We start from the raw sequence: 15,062 nt of genomic DNA on the forward strand, positions 1-15,062 counted from the left end.
GATGGATACGACTATTTACAAGGAACTCAAAAGGTACATCATATTTTATATTCATCTTTACACTATATATATTATCATCCTCATAATCCATATTAAAGTTAAAATACACACAACATTGATACTCCCTAAATTCATAATTCATTCTACCATTAACAAGATAATCTACTGATCTAAGTTGCCTTTACGGTGCCATCATCATTGTTCCCTGAAATATTTAGTAAGGATGAGCATTTATCTTATCATCAAACATAAGAAAATTATATTATTCACATTACAACATGCTTATAATTATAGAATAAAAGGAAACATAACCATATTATTCATAGAAGCAATACATCAACAATTCTTATAAATTTATATACATAATCTATTACTGTCTCTTTCCAAATACGCACTCCTAGAGCATTGTGATCACAAACATTTAGTGCTTCCAGCAGTTCTTGAGGTCTTACACAACTAGGTAAATAGTTGCTAGTTAGCCTATGTATATAGATACAACGTATACAATAACGAGCTCCTTAGCAAAAGTATAGTGAGGAGTCTAGTCAGGAAACGAGTATGAGGCCATGTGGCGTATTCGCTGTAAAAAAAGAATATGTACACCTGTGCAAATGTTGCTCAATATCCTACCTTTCTCTCAGATTTCCAATCATCTCTGAACTTTATACCCTCAATGTATCTCTACAACTATTCACACTAGATTCATTCAGTACTTTATACTCATCCATACATTTTTTTTTCGTACCAAACTCATCACTTAGGTAAAAGATCATACTTAGTAAAACACTTCCAGACTAAGTCCAAAACACGTATACTATCATAATATAGTACTACCATTCAAAATAAGCCAAACATACTTTCACAACAGTCCAGTGTCATTCAATCATAATGATCATACAAGAAAACATACAAAAGTATTCTCATAAGTACAAAATATTTATTATGATTAAAATGACAAAATAGAGATCTCCTTACCTCGAAGTGAAGTTTTCGAAAGGAGATTTATGAAGGATTTTGGTAAAAAAATCAAGCATTTCCTAAGTATCACAAAAGAGAGCATTTTGAGAAATAAGAAATAGAGAAAAACAACAAAAATGGGAGAACTAAGCTCGAAGAACTTATTTGGAGTTGATTGATTGAACTTCTAAGCCTGGATTTAAAGGAAGATTGAAGTTTAAAGGGAATTTTTGTTAAGTGTTTTCTTCCTTCATTGATGGCTAAGGAAACCCCTAAGAATATAGGAAAAAAAGAAGGAATTTTTTTTGAATTCAAGCTTACTCATTCATTCATCTGGAATAGGCTATATAGTCAAATAGAAGGCAGTGCAAATCAAGTTTGTTACAATCAGAGGGTGCTACTTGGTTGAAGGGAAATAAAATCTAATAGAATGATAACTCATCAAATATAGCATAATATCTAGTAACTAATTTATTCTTGTGTAACACTTTTTCTTTACAAACTCTCAATTAGAGAATTAGTGATTTTTTTTTTATAGATACTAATAATCTTTCCCTCATACATAATAACAATGTATTAAACCATTAATTGCAAAAATAACTTTAACAAACAAATTTTAAATAACATATTTCAGAATTTCGTCACTGCATAAAGTACTTAAGGTAAACTTTCATAAATATTTATATATCCTTTTTACAGTAATACAAAGAGTAAAATGGTTAGTAAATTCCCCGCATTACACAACACTGTTAATTGAGGGACTCAATTACCATTTCACCTATCAACATAATTATATTCATATGAAACATTAGTTATAGTTCTTCAAAATAATAAAAGCAACACTAGAGATGACTTCTTACAGAGCAACATAACTAATCAAAAAGAGTGGTTTCTACCCAATACCATAAAGATCTATGTACAACAAAATACTACCTATGACTAACCTTCGCCACTATACAAAAAAAAACAAAGTAGTATCAGTACTACTCCAAATCCATATCTTCAGACTCATCGGTGATCAAAGGATCATAATCCTCTGGAATATCAATATCCATTTCCTCCTCCTTAGCTGGAGGAGGAATTGGTGGTGGTATGGGCTGAAAAAGATTATTATTATTAAAGTCAAGGGTTAGTCTAGTCCTTATGGTAATAGGGACACCACCTCTGGGTCCTGTCGCTCTCCTCAAAAATATAGTAAGTATGCCTGCAAAAGTATGGGTGTGTCTATCCCAATCGTGCTGCCATCGATGTGGCTCCGGGCTAATGAGCCTGATCGTCATATTCATTTGATGTGAAATCTGGGCCATCTCTCTCTGCTACATGTGGTAACCGATCAAGTCCAATGAATACCGCAGGTACGGAAAAAAAATAAAGAAAATAGAAACAACAATAGAGTGAGCAATAGTTCATACATCACATTAAAAACCAAATATCATAAATATTCACAGATCAATCACATTCTAATGACTGATCTTAGTTTGTTTTTCTAAAATGTCCATGCATGCAGGCCCGAATCATTTCTTAAATCAATGCTGGGGTAGCCAGGAGTTGATAATACTAGGTATGGAAATCCACCCACGAAATTGTTGAAAATAGAAACAACAAGAGAGTTTGTACAGTGAGATCCCCGACAACAGGTAGCGAGCTTGAGCCTTTTAAGGCTTCCAACCACTACCCTTCCTATCCCCAAGTCCTCCCTCAGGGCTTCCCCATCGTATTCCCAGAGTCCATAGTCTCTGATTCCCCATTTTGCACAAAATACCATTTTCGGATGAGTAATGTATGAGTTCCTAAGTGGTTTTTTTTTCTTAGAAAAGTCCTATATTTCTAAATTCTTAAATTTGTTTGAGAATGATTAAATTTTTTTTTCTAGGTATAAATATTTTTTTTAAAATTTCAACAGAGTTTCCCCTGTAATACGGATTTTCCAAAATTTTTCAAATATTTGTTGCAATCAGAAAACTTCCCAATACAGTTTATACGAGTTCACAATACATCATTCAATCATTTCAATTTGTTTTCATTAAACTTTTCCATGAAAAACCACCATGCACATAAATGCTCACTCAAAGACGACTCATATCATATAACACAATTTATGTCTTAATGAAGTATCAAACATATAATTCCATCACCAAACACATAAGCAAACTATTATTAAAATTAAGCATATAAAAAAATCACAATCATCAATCATAACAAAATTTAGACAATTTTAACAAATAAGGTTAAATAAGTTTATGATGTAATCCTTACTACATAGCCCACCCCTTACCTGTTACGTCCACGTTTGTTCTCTCTAACGTTTGAAGTTGATTTCCGACGAAATCTATACACGTAATGAAACGCTAGTTAGAACCTTATAGTTCTCTGATTTTATCTCATGAGGATTTAAACTCACTTGTTTTGTTAATCCATTTTTTTGTAATATGTTAAGCTCATATTTACCCCACACTTAACTTAAAAAGTCATGCTAGTTAGTACACACTTAGAGTAGGAAGAATCCTAATGGCAAGCATGAACAAGGTTCAGTACTTTGAAATTTTCTAGAGTTATATAGAATATTTTGGCATGAGGTCAAAGCCAAAATTTTAATAACGTAATTATCTACAATATTGATGTAGATGTCAAAGTCTAATTCAAAATAGATTGTGCAATAAACTTGATCAAAGTCATAAAACAGAAATTTTCGAGCAGATTGCACAAGGTTCAGTGTTTTTGCCATAATTCAAGATATACTTAATATTTTAACATGAAACCAGTTTCTAAATTTCAAGGGTTTCTTTATCTACAAATTTTATGAAGGAATTAAGTTCAAATATCCTATAGAATAGTGCCAGTTTTCACGTTACAGTAGCTGTTTCTGACAGGGATTAACTACACTAATACTCTAAATATACCTTAGTAATCTGGCCATATCTCACGCTACACATAAGATATTGACAGGAAACCAATTTCTAAATTTCAAGCATATAATTTCCTACAACTTTTATGAGGAATCGAGTCCTAATTTTACACTCATAAGTCTCAGTAAATCAAAATTCGTGGCTATTAGAACAGGGCAACCTCCTAAGGTGACAGCTAGAACATCTGTTAGTAAAATGGACATAACTTGAGTTACAAATATTCATTTGAGGTGAAACCAGTGGCTAAATTTAGAGTATTAAAAGGACTACAACTTTCATGAAGACATAAACTCCTAATTCAGTCCATACAAATCTCAGAATTTAGTGAACAATGACCTACGAATTTGGGTTCTTAAATTTTTAGCTCAACCACTTCTAATTCTCCATTTCAAGCATAATTCTAGTATCCTAGATGTAAAACCACAACAATAAAAGCAAGATAATACCCTTTCCATTCCTATTCAAGCTCATCCAAGTAAGAAGAGAAAATTAAATAACACTATTTTAAAAAAATAAAACCATACAAGTGTAGAGGGGGATAAGGGTAACAAGTTTACCTCTTGAAACTTTTCAAAAAGATTAAATTTTGGCACTCAAAATCAAGCTTGAAGGTGAGTAGTGTATTTGAGAGAGAAATGAAAAAAAACCTTACGAAAAACTTGTAGAAGATGTATTCTCTCTCTCAATCACTTTTTAAAAGTAAAAATTTAATTACTTTATCTTTTTTTTTAACTTAAAAATTTTACTTTTGCAAATGTATATTTCTTTTTCAGTTTAACAGGTAGAGAAAATTTTAAAAAAAATAGTATAATATTTAGAATAATACTGGGATAGTCACTAAAATTTTAATTCACTCAAATTGCTCTCGGATCGGTTCGTTTCTTGTCTGCGTATTAGATGTACTGAAAAATAAAATTTTAAAATTTATCAAATTTCATTGTAAAAATTTACTTTCCAAGATCTTTCTAATATTATTAGGCTCTCGTAAAATTTTAAAAATTTTACAGCTTTGTTTGCTATAGAATTAGATTCAGCTTGAAAATTTATTTATTTTTGCTAAGATTCTCGCAAAATAGGCCAATTTTAAGTATTTCCTAAAAATTCCAGAAAAATTCTAGAAAATCACAAATTATCTAATGAATATAAAACTCTAAAGTCACATTAAATAATTCCTAATAATTTATTTTTTTATTTTAAATTTTGACAAAGGTTCTGTCAAAATTCAGCAGACCACGGGTACTGAGAATTAGGATGTTACATCTTGCATAAATAGATAATGCAGCAGTTTGTTGTAACGTTCGGATCTCTAGGTAGTATAATCCTTAAGATGGGCTGGAGTGGAGGTGATCCTTTTAGGCCTTGACTTAGCCAAGGGAGGAGTGGTCTGATTGCTACCAACACCTGGGTCTGGAAAAAGCACCTTGTCCTCAAGGTGATAATTGGAGCTGAGTTGTTCCCATTCTTCCCAACTAGTGTCATCAGGAGAGAGCCCATACCATTGAACTAGAACTAGTTTGGTTGGAGGGCTTGTGGAAGTATCCATGCGAGTTGCCAAAATTGCCAGGGGTCGAATGATGGGCTGGTTGTTGAATGCCTCTGTAGGTAAAGAAGTGATGCCAGCATCTGTGCCATAGTGTCGTTTCAACAATGAACAGTGAAAAAAAGGGTGTATTTTGGACTCAGCCAATAAATCCAATTGGTAATAAATAGGACCAATGCGGGCTAGGATTTTGTAGGGTCCATAGAACTTCTTGGAAAGCTTGTTATAAGTGGAACAAGAGAGAGACCGCTATGATATGTGCGGAGACGAACATACACCAAATCACCTACTTCATAAGTTACATCGCGGCATTTGGCATCAGCACAAAGCTTCATAGTGGCCTGAGCTTTGAGTAATTTCTTCTGCAACTGTGCTAACATTGAATGGTGCGATGCTAACGAGGTATCTACGGCTTCCACGGAAGAAGAACCAAGTAAATAATTTGGCAAAGATGGAGCTGGCTTGCCATAAATAATATGGAAAGGTGAGTACCCGATGGAGGAATGAACAGAAGTATTATAAGACCATTCAACCAGGACCACCTACGACGGATTGGAATGAACAAAAGAGCAGAGGTATTGCTCTAAAGAAGCATTAAGCAATAATTGTTTCTAGCTCATTACTTATAGAAAACTTGCTCTACCCAAAAATTACAAGCTCAAATATTGGATATGCAAGAGGATGGAGGTCTTGAAGGATCTGAAAAATAATAAAAACATTGTGAGCATCTCAAATGTGTAAAGGAAAAGAAAATATGTCGAATTACTTCCAAAAAATATTTAAAAATCCTATTTGCAAAAATAATAATAATATTAACATGTTTTAAAATTATGAAAAATAACAATATTATTAGATTCATGATAAATAATGTTCATCCTTTTGTAAGAAAAAAAAATTATCACAGTATTATTGGGATCTTATATAGTTTTTCAAAACAATCAGGTAATGAGAACCAAGAATTTTATTTTTATTAAGTTAAAACACATATTTAGTTCTTGTATTTAACACTTATTTATAAATTATTTTTTATATTAAAATAATTTATATTTTTTTTAATCATTACCATTATAATTCTATTTAAAAAATATGATTCAGTTAATAGTAAATTTTATTAATGGTGTTATATTATATTTTCTTTTTTATCAAGCTTCAAAATAAAAAAGGAAAATAATATATTAATTTTATTATTAAAAATGAAAATAAAAAATAAAAATTGAAAGATTTTCTACATTTTTTACATGAATTAATCTCCATGTGAACATTCTTTTAAAAAGATAATAACTTTTAAAAGATATTTTTTATTGGATAAGCTATAAGAATAAAAATAACTAAAATTGAATTCAGATAAGGTATTACCTACGAACACGAGCTTTAAAACACATAAGGATAAAATATCTCAAAAGATGAAAAGTAATTAATGAAATTGTACAGAATAATACAAAGATTGAGCAAAATGAGAGAAGATAAAAACAATGAAGAAAGAAAATTACGAGAAAAAAATTAATGTTTGTTGAAGGATATAAATGTGTTAGTCTCTATTTTCCCTTTAAATTTTTAATTAAGTTCAAATAATTTAAAATTTTTTAATTAAATCTTAATTAATAACTTTACAATTTTTTAGTTAAATCCTTATTAATTAGCATTATTAAAATTTTAAGAGTGATTTAAAACTTTTTTTCTTTTTTGGTGTATTTTGGTTTAGTATATTATGATAGAAACATTATTTGTAAATTTTATTTAATTAATAAGTGCTACAATGACATAAACATTGTCAGCTACAATGTTGAAAAACTTGAAATAAGTACGCCGCCAACAACGGATTAAACTCACCCAAAAGTCAATAATAAATCCAAAAGTAATTATGATTTACAATTTAATTATGAAAAAAGAGAAGAAAGTGAAATTTTACAGTAACAATTAATATTACCTTATCATTTGCAAAATACTTATTTTTAAGTTAGTATTTAAAATAATTTGTCAAGACGATATGATTAATAAGTTAAATTATTCTTTTGAGGCCTAAAGCAAGGGCATTGGTGGCTTGGCCCTTGGGCTGGCCCTGAAGATCGTAAACAAGATTGGAAGTAATACAATATTCGAACTGGTACCTATATAATGCATGAAATGAATTTTGTTCATAGTTTCATAATTAAGAAATTTTCTTCTGTTGATTTATTTGGGTTACTACAAAAAACAATGTACTAATCAGATAAGAGATTTCAGTTATCTTTATTTTGATGCAATATTTCTTCCCTTAAAACGTGTTGAAACTACTTATCATTTACATTGGAACATTTTACTTAATTTTAAAGCCACAGTTGAAGTGTGAACTATTTGGTTATGATCTGAGAAGAGGTTTTAGTTAGCTAGATTTTGATGCATATTTTTTCATTTTATAACTTTTTAACATATAAATTGAGATTTATGCATATCTTCAAAATTGAAGCAATTTTCATGTAATTTAAGTTTTGAGTTTAGAATATTTTATCCTCATTATGATAGAGTAGCAATGATTGATTCATTGATTCACAAATTTGTCTTTCTAATTTTTGTAATTCTTAAAAAATTGAAAATAGGCACACAGTGAAATATTAGCTTTCTTCTAAAATATCTTTAACTAATTTTTTTTTTTTGTAAAAACAAAATTTTGAATATAAAACTATTTAAGTAAACTATTATTAAAATATATGGTATTTTATATTTCATTATAAGCACACCAGTCCTAAAAGTATAATTTTCTTGGGTATGTTCACAACTTTAGTCTATTCAAATATTCAATTTCAAATAACTATGTTTATATAGTTTATATTTGATCTTTTATTTTTAATTTATATTAAATTAGTCTCCCAATTTATTTATTTATTTTATATAGTTTCTTTATTAATAATTTTAAAAAAAATTCATTATTTGTTTGTGACATTTGATTTGTCTCATGTAATGAGTTTTATGTAGATGATGTGACTTTTTTTACACCATCATTTTTTTGTATTACTAAATTTAATTTCAAAAACAACAAGCTTATAAACCAGTTTCATTCAGAAATATGATGTTTTGAATAACATGGATTAAGTAACATAAGTAAATAATGAAATAAGTTAACAAATCTTTAATAGAACATACAAATAATTATTTTTGGGAGATTAGATTATTTCTCTAAAAATGACTAAATAAAAAAATTGTAAATTTTTAAATAACTAAAAATTTATTTAAGCCAATTAACTATAATAAAAAACACTTAAACACATGATATTTCTAAATAATCAAAACACACGAAATATAGGTATATCCTATTGATAAAGAAACATAATTGCTTTCAATTCGCTCATTACTCGTAGAAAACTTACTCACCAATAATTACAAGTTCAAATATTGGATATGCAAGAGGATGGAGGTCTTCGAGAGACTGAAAAATAAGAATAACAATGTGAGTCACTGAAATATATAAAAGAAATAAAAATATGTTGAATTGCTTCTAGAAAATATTAGAAAGAATCCTATTTTAAAAAAGAAAAATAACATTAACATATTTCAAGAATTTAAACAATAACAATATTAATAGATTGATAACAGTCGTTACTTTATAAGAAAAACATTCATCACAATAATATTAGTTTCCTTGTACATTTTCTAAGACTTATGAGAAAAACATTCACCTAATAATATTAGTATCCTTAAGTAACGAGAATTAAGATTTTATTTATTTATTTTAAGTTAAAATACATATTTAGTTCTTGTAGTTAACACATTTATAAATTAGTTTTTATACAAAAAAAGTTTGTTTTAATTTTTATACAAGTATTTTGTAATATTTAGTACTTGTTAATATCATACGATTTAAAAAATGACTCAATTAATGGTAACTTTTATTAATGTTATTATATTACATTTTGTTTCCTGTGCAAGCTTAAAAATAAAAAATAAAAACTGAAAGCATTTTTTCAACATTTTTTGACATGAATTAATCTCCATCTCAACATTTTTTAAATTTTTTTTAGAACTATTAAAAGATATTTTTCATTGGATTAGCTACAAGACTTGAAAAATAACTAAGTTATAATTTAGATTAGATATTACCGTCGCAACTCATCAGCTTTAAAACACATAATATAAAAAATCTTAAAAATGAAAAGTACTTACTGAAATTGTGAAAAACAATACAAATATTAAGAAAAATGAGAGAAGATAAAAAGAACGAGGAAAGAAAATTATGCCCAGAAAAATAAATTAATGTGTATTCAAGGATACACAATGAAAACTTATCTATGTTAAACTTTTGGTTAAATTTATTAGTTAGTCTCTATAGTTTCTTTAAATTTTTAATTAGATCCTCCTAATTTAAAATCTTTATAATTTTTCAGTTAAATCCTCAATAATTGGCATTATCTTTATAATTATATCTGTTATGTATCAATGACATGATTTTTTTTAATTTTGTAATTTTTTACTTTTAATATTATTTTTATAATTCTTTTAAATATAATTTTTTAAATTTTAAATTATATTATTATTGGGTGATATCTTTGATATTAAATTATTGACAGTACATTTGAATTTTACATATTGTTAGAGATAAATTTACAGTAAAATTTCTTTTGATCTTTTACTAATTTGTTATAATAAAATAAGTATATACAAACTTGGTCTAAAAACTTGAATTTACAAAAGAAGTTAGACTCTAAACTAAAACTTTTTGAAAAAGTAATTTTCAAGAGTTTTCAAAGTCTTAAGAGTGATTTAAAACCTTTTTTTTTTCTTTTTTTTTTGTGTTTTTTGGTTTAGTATATTTTGATACAAACATTATTTGTAAAGTTTATTTTATTTAATAAAAAAAAATAATATGATAATAAGTATTGATGTGTTTGAAAATATAATATGATGTAAAATTCTTATTGATTAACCGTTCATATGAATTAAGGCTTTCTAAATTATCTCATGCCTAATTTAAAACTATTTTTTATATTATTTAAAAAATTATGTTAAAAGTTAAAAAAATATGAAATGTTATAATCACAACTAATATCACTCTATAATTTATTAAACATTTTATGATAAAACTGTATTCTATAAATAATTTACTAATATTCTAGAATAACAATAAAAATGTATATTACCTGCTAACCTTCAGCCATTATTACCAGCAATGCTCTGTACCAACTCCTGTGCTTGATAAGTTTAATTGCAACCATGACATAAACAGAGTCTATTAAATTGTTCAAGAAATTGAAATAAGCATGCCTCCAAGAACGATTAATCAAGATTGAGCCGAAGATCCCCGAAAAGGCTATAACAAATCCAAATGTCATGCTAATGTAAAATCCACGATTGAAGAGCGAATCATCTTTCTCTTGAATTGGTTCTTGCGGTGGTTCCCCTTCAATACACAATTTCTCAAGTGGCGCCCCACAAAGATCAAAATTATCTTCATAACTGGAAGCATTGAAACTTTGTAATTGTGTACCAGTTGGAATTGCTCCACTTAGATGGTTATGCGACAAATCTAACATGCTGAGTCGATCAATTTGAGTAAGACTCCATGGAATTGAACCAACAATTTGGTTTCTTGATAAGTCAAGAAATTCAAGTGATGCAAGCTTTCCAATATTTGAAGGAATTTGTCCTCTCAAATTGTTTCTTGATAAATTCAATGAAATCAATTCAAACAAATCCTCTATATCTGCTGGAATTTCTCCTGAGAAGTTGTTGCAAGAGAGATCAATGATTTTTAACAGGAAAAGCCCATAATTCGCGAACACTTCTTCCGCACCTTTCCACATTAAGATTGCATTCAAATCATAAGATATATCTCCTTCCTCATAACTCGTGTTGACAAAATATGAATGCTGTGGATAATTCTTCGAGGAAGTCTTTCGAGCCATTAAAGTGAAATTTTGGAAGCATTTAGGAATTTGTCCAGAGAAATTATTGAGGGAGAGATCCAAGAGTTGAATGCTTTTTAGATAACAAATTTGTAATGGCAAACTTCCAAAGAATTGATTCCTTGCTAAGATTAAAATTTGCAACACTTGCAACGTGCTTCCAATCCATGTAGGGATAGGTCCTGATAATCCATTTTCTGCCACATCTATCATTACTAACTTTGTGCAACTTCTTAACGAGAAAGGAATTTCCTCTGTCAAGTTATTGTTTCTCAACAGCAGTGCTTGAAGTTGATGAAGTGATCCCATTGAAGTAGGAATCTTTCCTGAAAATTTATTATGATTCAAATCTAGATAAACTAGTGACTTGAAGTGGCTCCAGCAATCTGGAATTTGTCCAGATAATTGATTATTTGAAAGGTCTAGGCTGTATAAAGTTTCGGCTACACCGCTGGCACATAAAAATGGAAGAGAACTTGAAAATTTATTGTTTGATAGATCAAGAAACATTGAACGTCGTAGAAATGGTGGTATTGGACCTTCAAATTGATTCGATGCCAGAATTAGAGAATATTGAGGATTCTTTAGTCGAAATTTTGTAACTACACCTTTGAGATTGTTGTGTGAAATATTCATTGTCATCCACTCTTGCGATGCTAATTTAGCCCAAAACCAACATGGAACAATATCTGATATTCGAGCATCAGAAATGTCAATAGTTTGGTAGTTATTTTGTGTTTGCAACCATTTGGGAAATGCTGGACCTAGCTCGCAAGATCTCAATCTGATGGTGGACAACTGAAATTGTGGGACCCAATTGTGGGTAAATGCCAAGGCCAATGAGTTATCAGACAAGTCCAATAATTCTAACTTTGACATATTAGCAAAGTGGGAGTCAGTTATCACACCTTTCATAGAGTTTGAATTCAAAAGTAAATTCCTTAGTTCTGTTGGAAATTGAATATCTTTTGGAACGGTCCCATTAAGCCTGTTTTCACTAAGATCCAATCCTTTTAAAGATGGGAGCAGTGGACGGAGGTTGGGCAGAGTGCCGTTGATTTGATTCATGCTTAGATATAATTCTTGCAATGAGTATCTAGCATATCTAGACAAGTGATGGATTATCATTGGAAGCTCTTCACTCAAACTATTATTGGACAGGTCCAGTGATTGCAAAGTACCAGCATTTTGAATTGAATTAACTCCATTCCCTTTCTCCAGTTGATCGAATGATAATATGCTGCTTTTAGGTATCTTCACACTTAATCGATTCCCTGAGAGCATGACACTTCTGAATTTTGAAAACATTGAGAGGTCAGATATTGTGCCATTGATTTCGTTGCCTTCTAGATTTATATCTCGCAGTGAATATCCAGAACACCCAGAAAAGTTACTAAATATCCCCGTTACTTCTCCGCTCAAACTATTATAAGAAAGGTCCAACGAATTCAAAGTACATGTGCTCCCAAATGATTTTGGAACTCCACCTTCTAAAGAGTTTGAACCGAGGGACAAAAACTGCATTTGAGATGGCAATGTGGTACCTTGTGGTATCCTTCCACTTAGTTGATTTCGAGAAAGATCTAACATTTTTAAAGATGAGAATATTAAGAGGTGAGGTAAAGAGCCAGTGATTTTATTATATGATAGATCTATCTCTTCTAGTGAGTTTCTAACACAGCCTATAGACAAATTATGAAGAATTGATGGAAGGTCTTCCGTGAAATTGTTGCCATACACGTATAAAGAACGCAAGGTACATATATTCATGAAGGATTTCAAAACCTCATCCTTGAATCTATTATAGGAGAGGTCAACCCGGTGAAGGGACTTCATTACCATGCCAAAATGATTTGATGGGGGAGCCTCCAAGAGGTTACCCCTAAGATCAAGCTCAGAAAGATTGGAAGTAATGTTTGACAACCATTGGAATATTATGGATGATGTGAAGGTGTTTTCAGAGAGATCCAAGACAGAAAGAGAAGTAGAAACATTGAATTGAGAAGGCCTCATTGAATGGATAAAGTGATCGGAAAGGCTACAATCAGATAAACTTAGTTCTCTTAGTTTTGGAAGCTTGCCAATCATTTGGAGCCAATAATGAGAACCGTGGAGATTAGATATAGAGAACAAGTAAAGATGGGTTAAAGAAGTGAGATTAGACAGCCACTGACCTCCACCGTGATTCCCATCATCCGTTTTGAGAGCACTACCATATCTTCCAAGATAAAGCTTTTGCAAGTTGAACAGGTTCCCAAGCTGAGATGGTATATTTCCTTCTAAAGGATTGCCACTGAGATCAAGATGCTGCAACATGGAGAGATTTCCAAATTCATAAGGGATTGAACCCTCCAAATGATTCCCAGCAAGATTTAAGTATTTCAAATGTGCTAGAGACCCAAATTGACTCCGAATTTTTCCACCAAAACGAGAATACGAGAGATCAAGCGATCTCAAGTTGTGAAGAGAAGAGAAAAACTCTGGGATATGATTCTCTTGAAAATAATTCCAACTAAGGTTCAAATCCTGTAATTGTTGCAACTCCATCAATGACTTGTGGACCTCACCGCTGAGTACATGATATTCTTCGTAGTCATCTCCGTGAAGGTCGAGCATGAGTACGTGGGCAGTGAGGTTGCTGCAACGAATTCCCTTCCATTGGCAACAATCTGGAGTGGTCCATGATGAGAGCATGTTGGAGTGATCCACAAGTCTAGACTTGAATTGAAGAAGTGCTTCCCTCTCTCTTTGTATGCATCTAATTGGCTGTTTGGCAGAGACAATCTGCAACACCAAACACACCATTATTATTAATATGCCTTTCATCATTTTGAAACAAACTGAATTCAAAGTTGACATCACAATTTAAGTGATCGATCAAATTCACTGAATAGAATGCCAACAGCTATATATGTAATGCTACGCAGCACTGCCAACTCCCTTGGTTTTAATTCAAGTTGAATATACATTTTGATCATATTTAATATTTCTTTGTAAATTATATCTTTTATCTCAAAAAGTTAAGTCCCAGTCTCTACGGAGCGTCTTATTATAATTTTTATTAATAAATTTTTTTGTTAATTTTATTTTTTATAAATTTTTAATATGTAACTATCTTAACTTATATATAATATATTTAATTTTATTTTTTTAATTATAATAAAAAGTTTTTTTATATGTCAATTATTTTTAATATTTTATTAATTAAAATTATCAATTTTTTATTGATTTATATATTATTCAAATTAATATTTTTATATTAATAAATATATATAATTTAACCATAAGTGATAATCTTTGAATTAAATATGTGAATTTTTAATCTCTTAAAAATATGTAATTTTTTTATTTAATATTTTATTTTTAATTTTTTCTAAATAAATTTATAAAAAATTATTTTATTAAAATATATATTTAATTCTTATAGTTAATACTTATTTACAAATTAGTGTTTATAAGAAATATTCTTTTCATGATTTTGGAACAAAATTGAATTCATTATTTTAGCTTTATGGGGTTATATATCATCTGGAAGACGTCGAAGACATAGAAAAGTCTCTGAAATAATTACTATAAAAATCAATAACTTTTAATTACATCATTGGTTATAATTGAACGAATACAAATAAATTTTATGTTATCAATTTTTTTAATTAATTTTTCTAATATTTATAAAAATATTAATTATATTATTCTTTAATTTTATACTTAATTCTTTTATGTAAATATCTGAATAATTTTCTATTCTTAACTAAACATATCAAAAGTTTTAGGTATGCTTTT

At 29.4% G+C, this 15,062-nt stretch overlaps 1 protein-coding gene across 1 annotated transcript; it reads right to left on the minus strand.

The window, feature by feature from the left end:
• Positions 1–5,169: 5,169 nt before the first annotated feature.
• Positions 5,170–14,084, minus strand: LOC113866610 (receptor-like protein EIX2). Its single transcript, XM_027501426.1, has 4 exons — positions 10,539–14,084; positions 6,058–6,102; positions 5,651–5,945; positions 5,170–5,486 (listed from the first exon to the last, which is right to left on the minus strand). The coding sequence occupies exons 1-4, from the start codon at positions 14,082–14,084 to the stop codon at positions 5,170–5,172; spliced, it is 4,203 nt and encodes a 1,400-aa protein (XP_027357227.1).
• Positions 14,085–15,062: the final 978 nt, after the last annotated feature.

This window comes from Abrus precatorius, unplaced genomic scaffold (genome assembly GCF_003935025.1).
Source record: "Abrus precatorius isolate BTA unplaced genomic scaffold, Abrus_2018 Scaffold5, whole genome shotgun sequence".
NCBI lineage: Eukaryota > Viridiplantae > Streptophyta > Magnoliopsida > Fabales > Fabaceae > Abrus > Abrus precatorius.

What these genes read in the sequence shown, in the direction of transcription:
- LOC113866610 (XM_027501426.1), bottom strand. Translation starts at nt 14,084, where the DNA reads ATGGTGTGTTTGGTGTTGCAGATTGTCTCTGCCAAACAGCCAATTAGA. An exon ending in GTTGGTACAGAGCATTGCTG is followed by an intron (nt 6,103 to 10,538) that starts GTAATAATGGCT and finishes ATTATTTTTCAG; the next exon opens with ATCCTTCAAGACCTCCATCC. An exon ending in TCTCCGCACATATCATAGCG is followed by an intron (nt 5,487 to 5,650) that starts GTCTCTCTCTTG and finishes ACTATGGCACAG; the next exon opens with ATGCTGGCATCACTTCTTTA.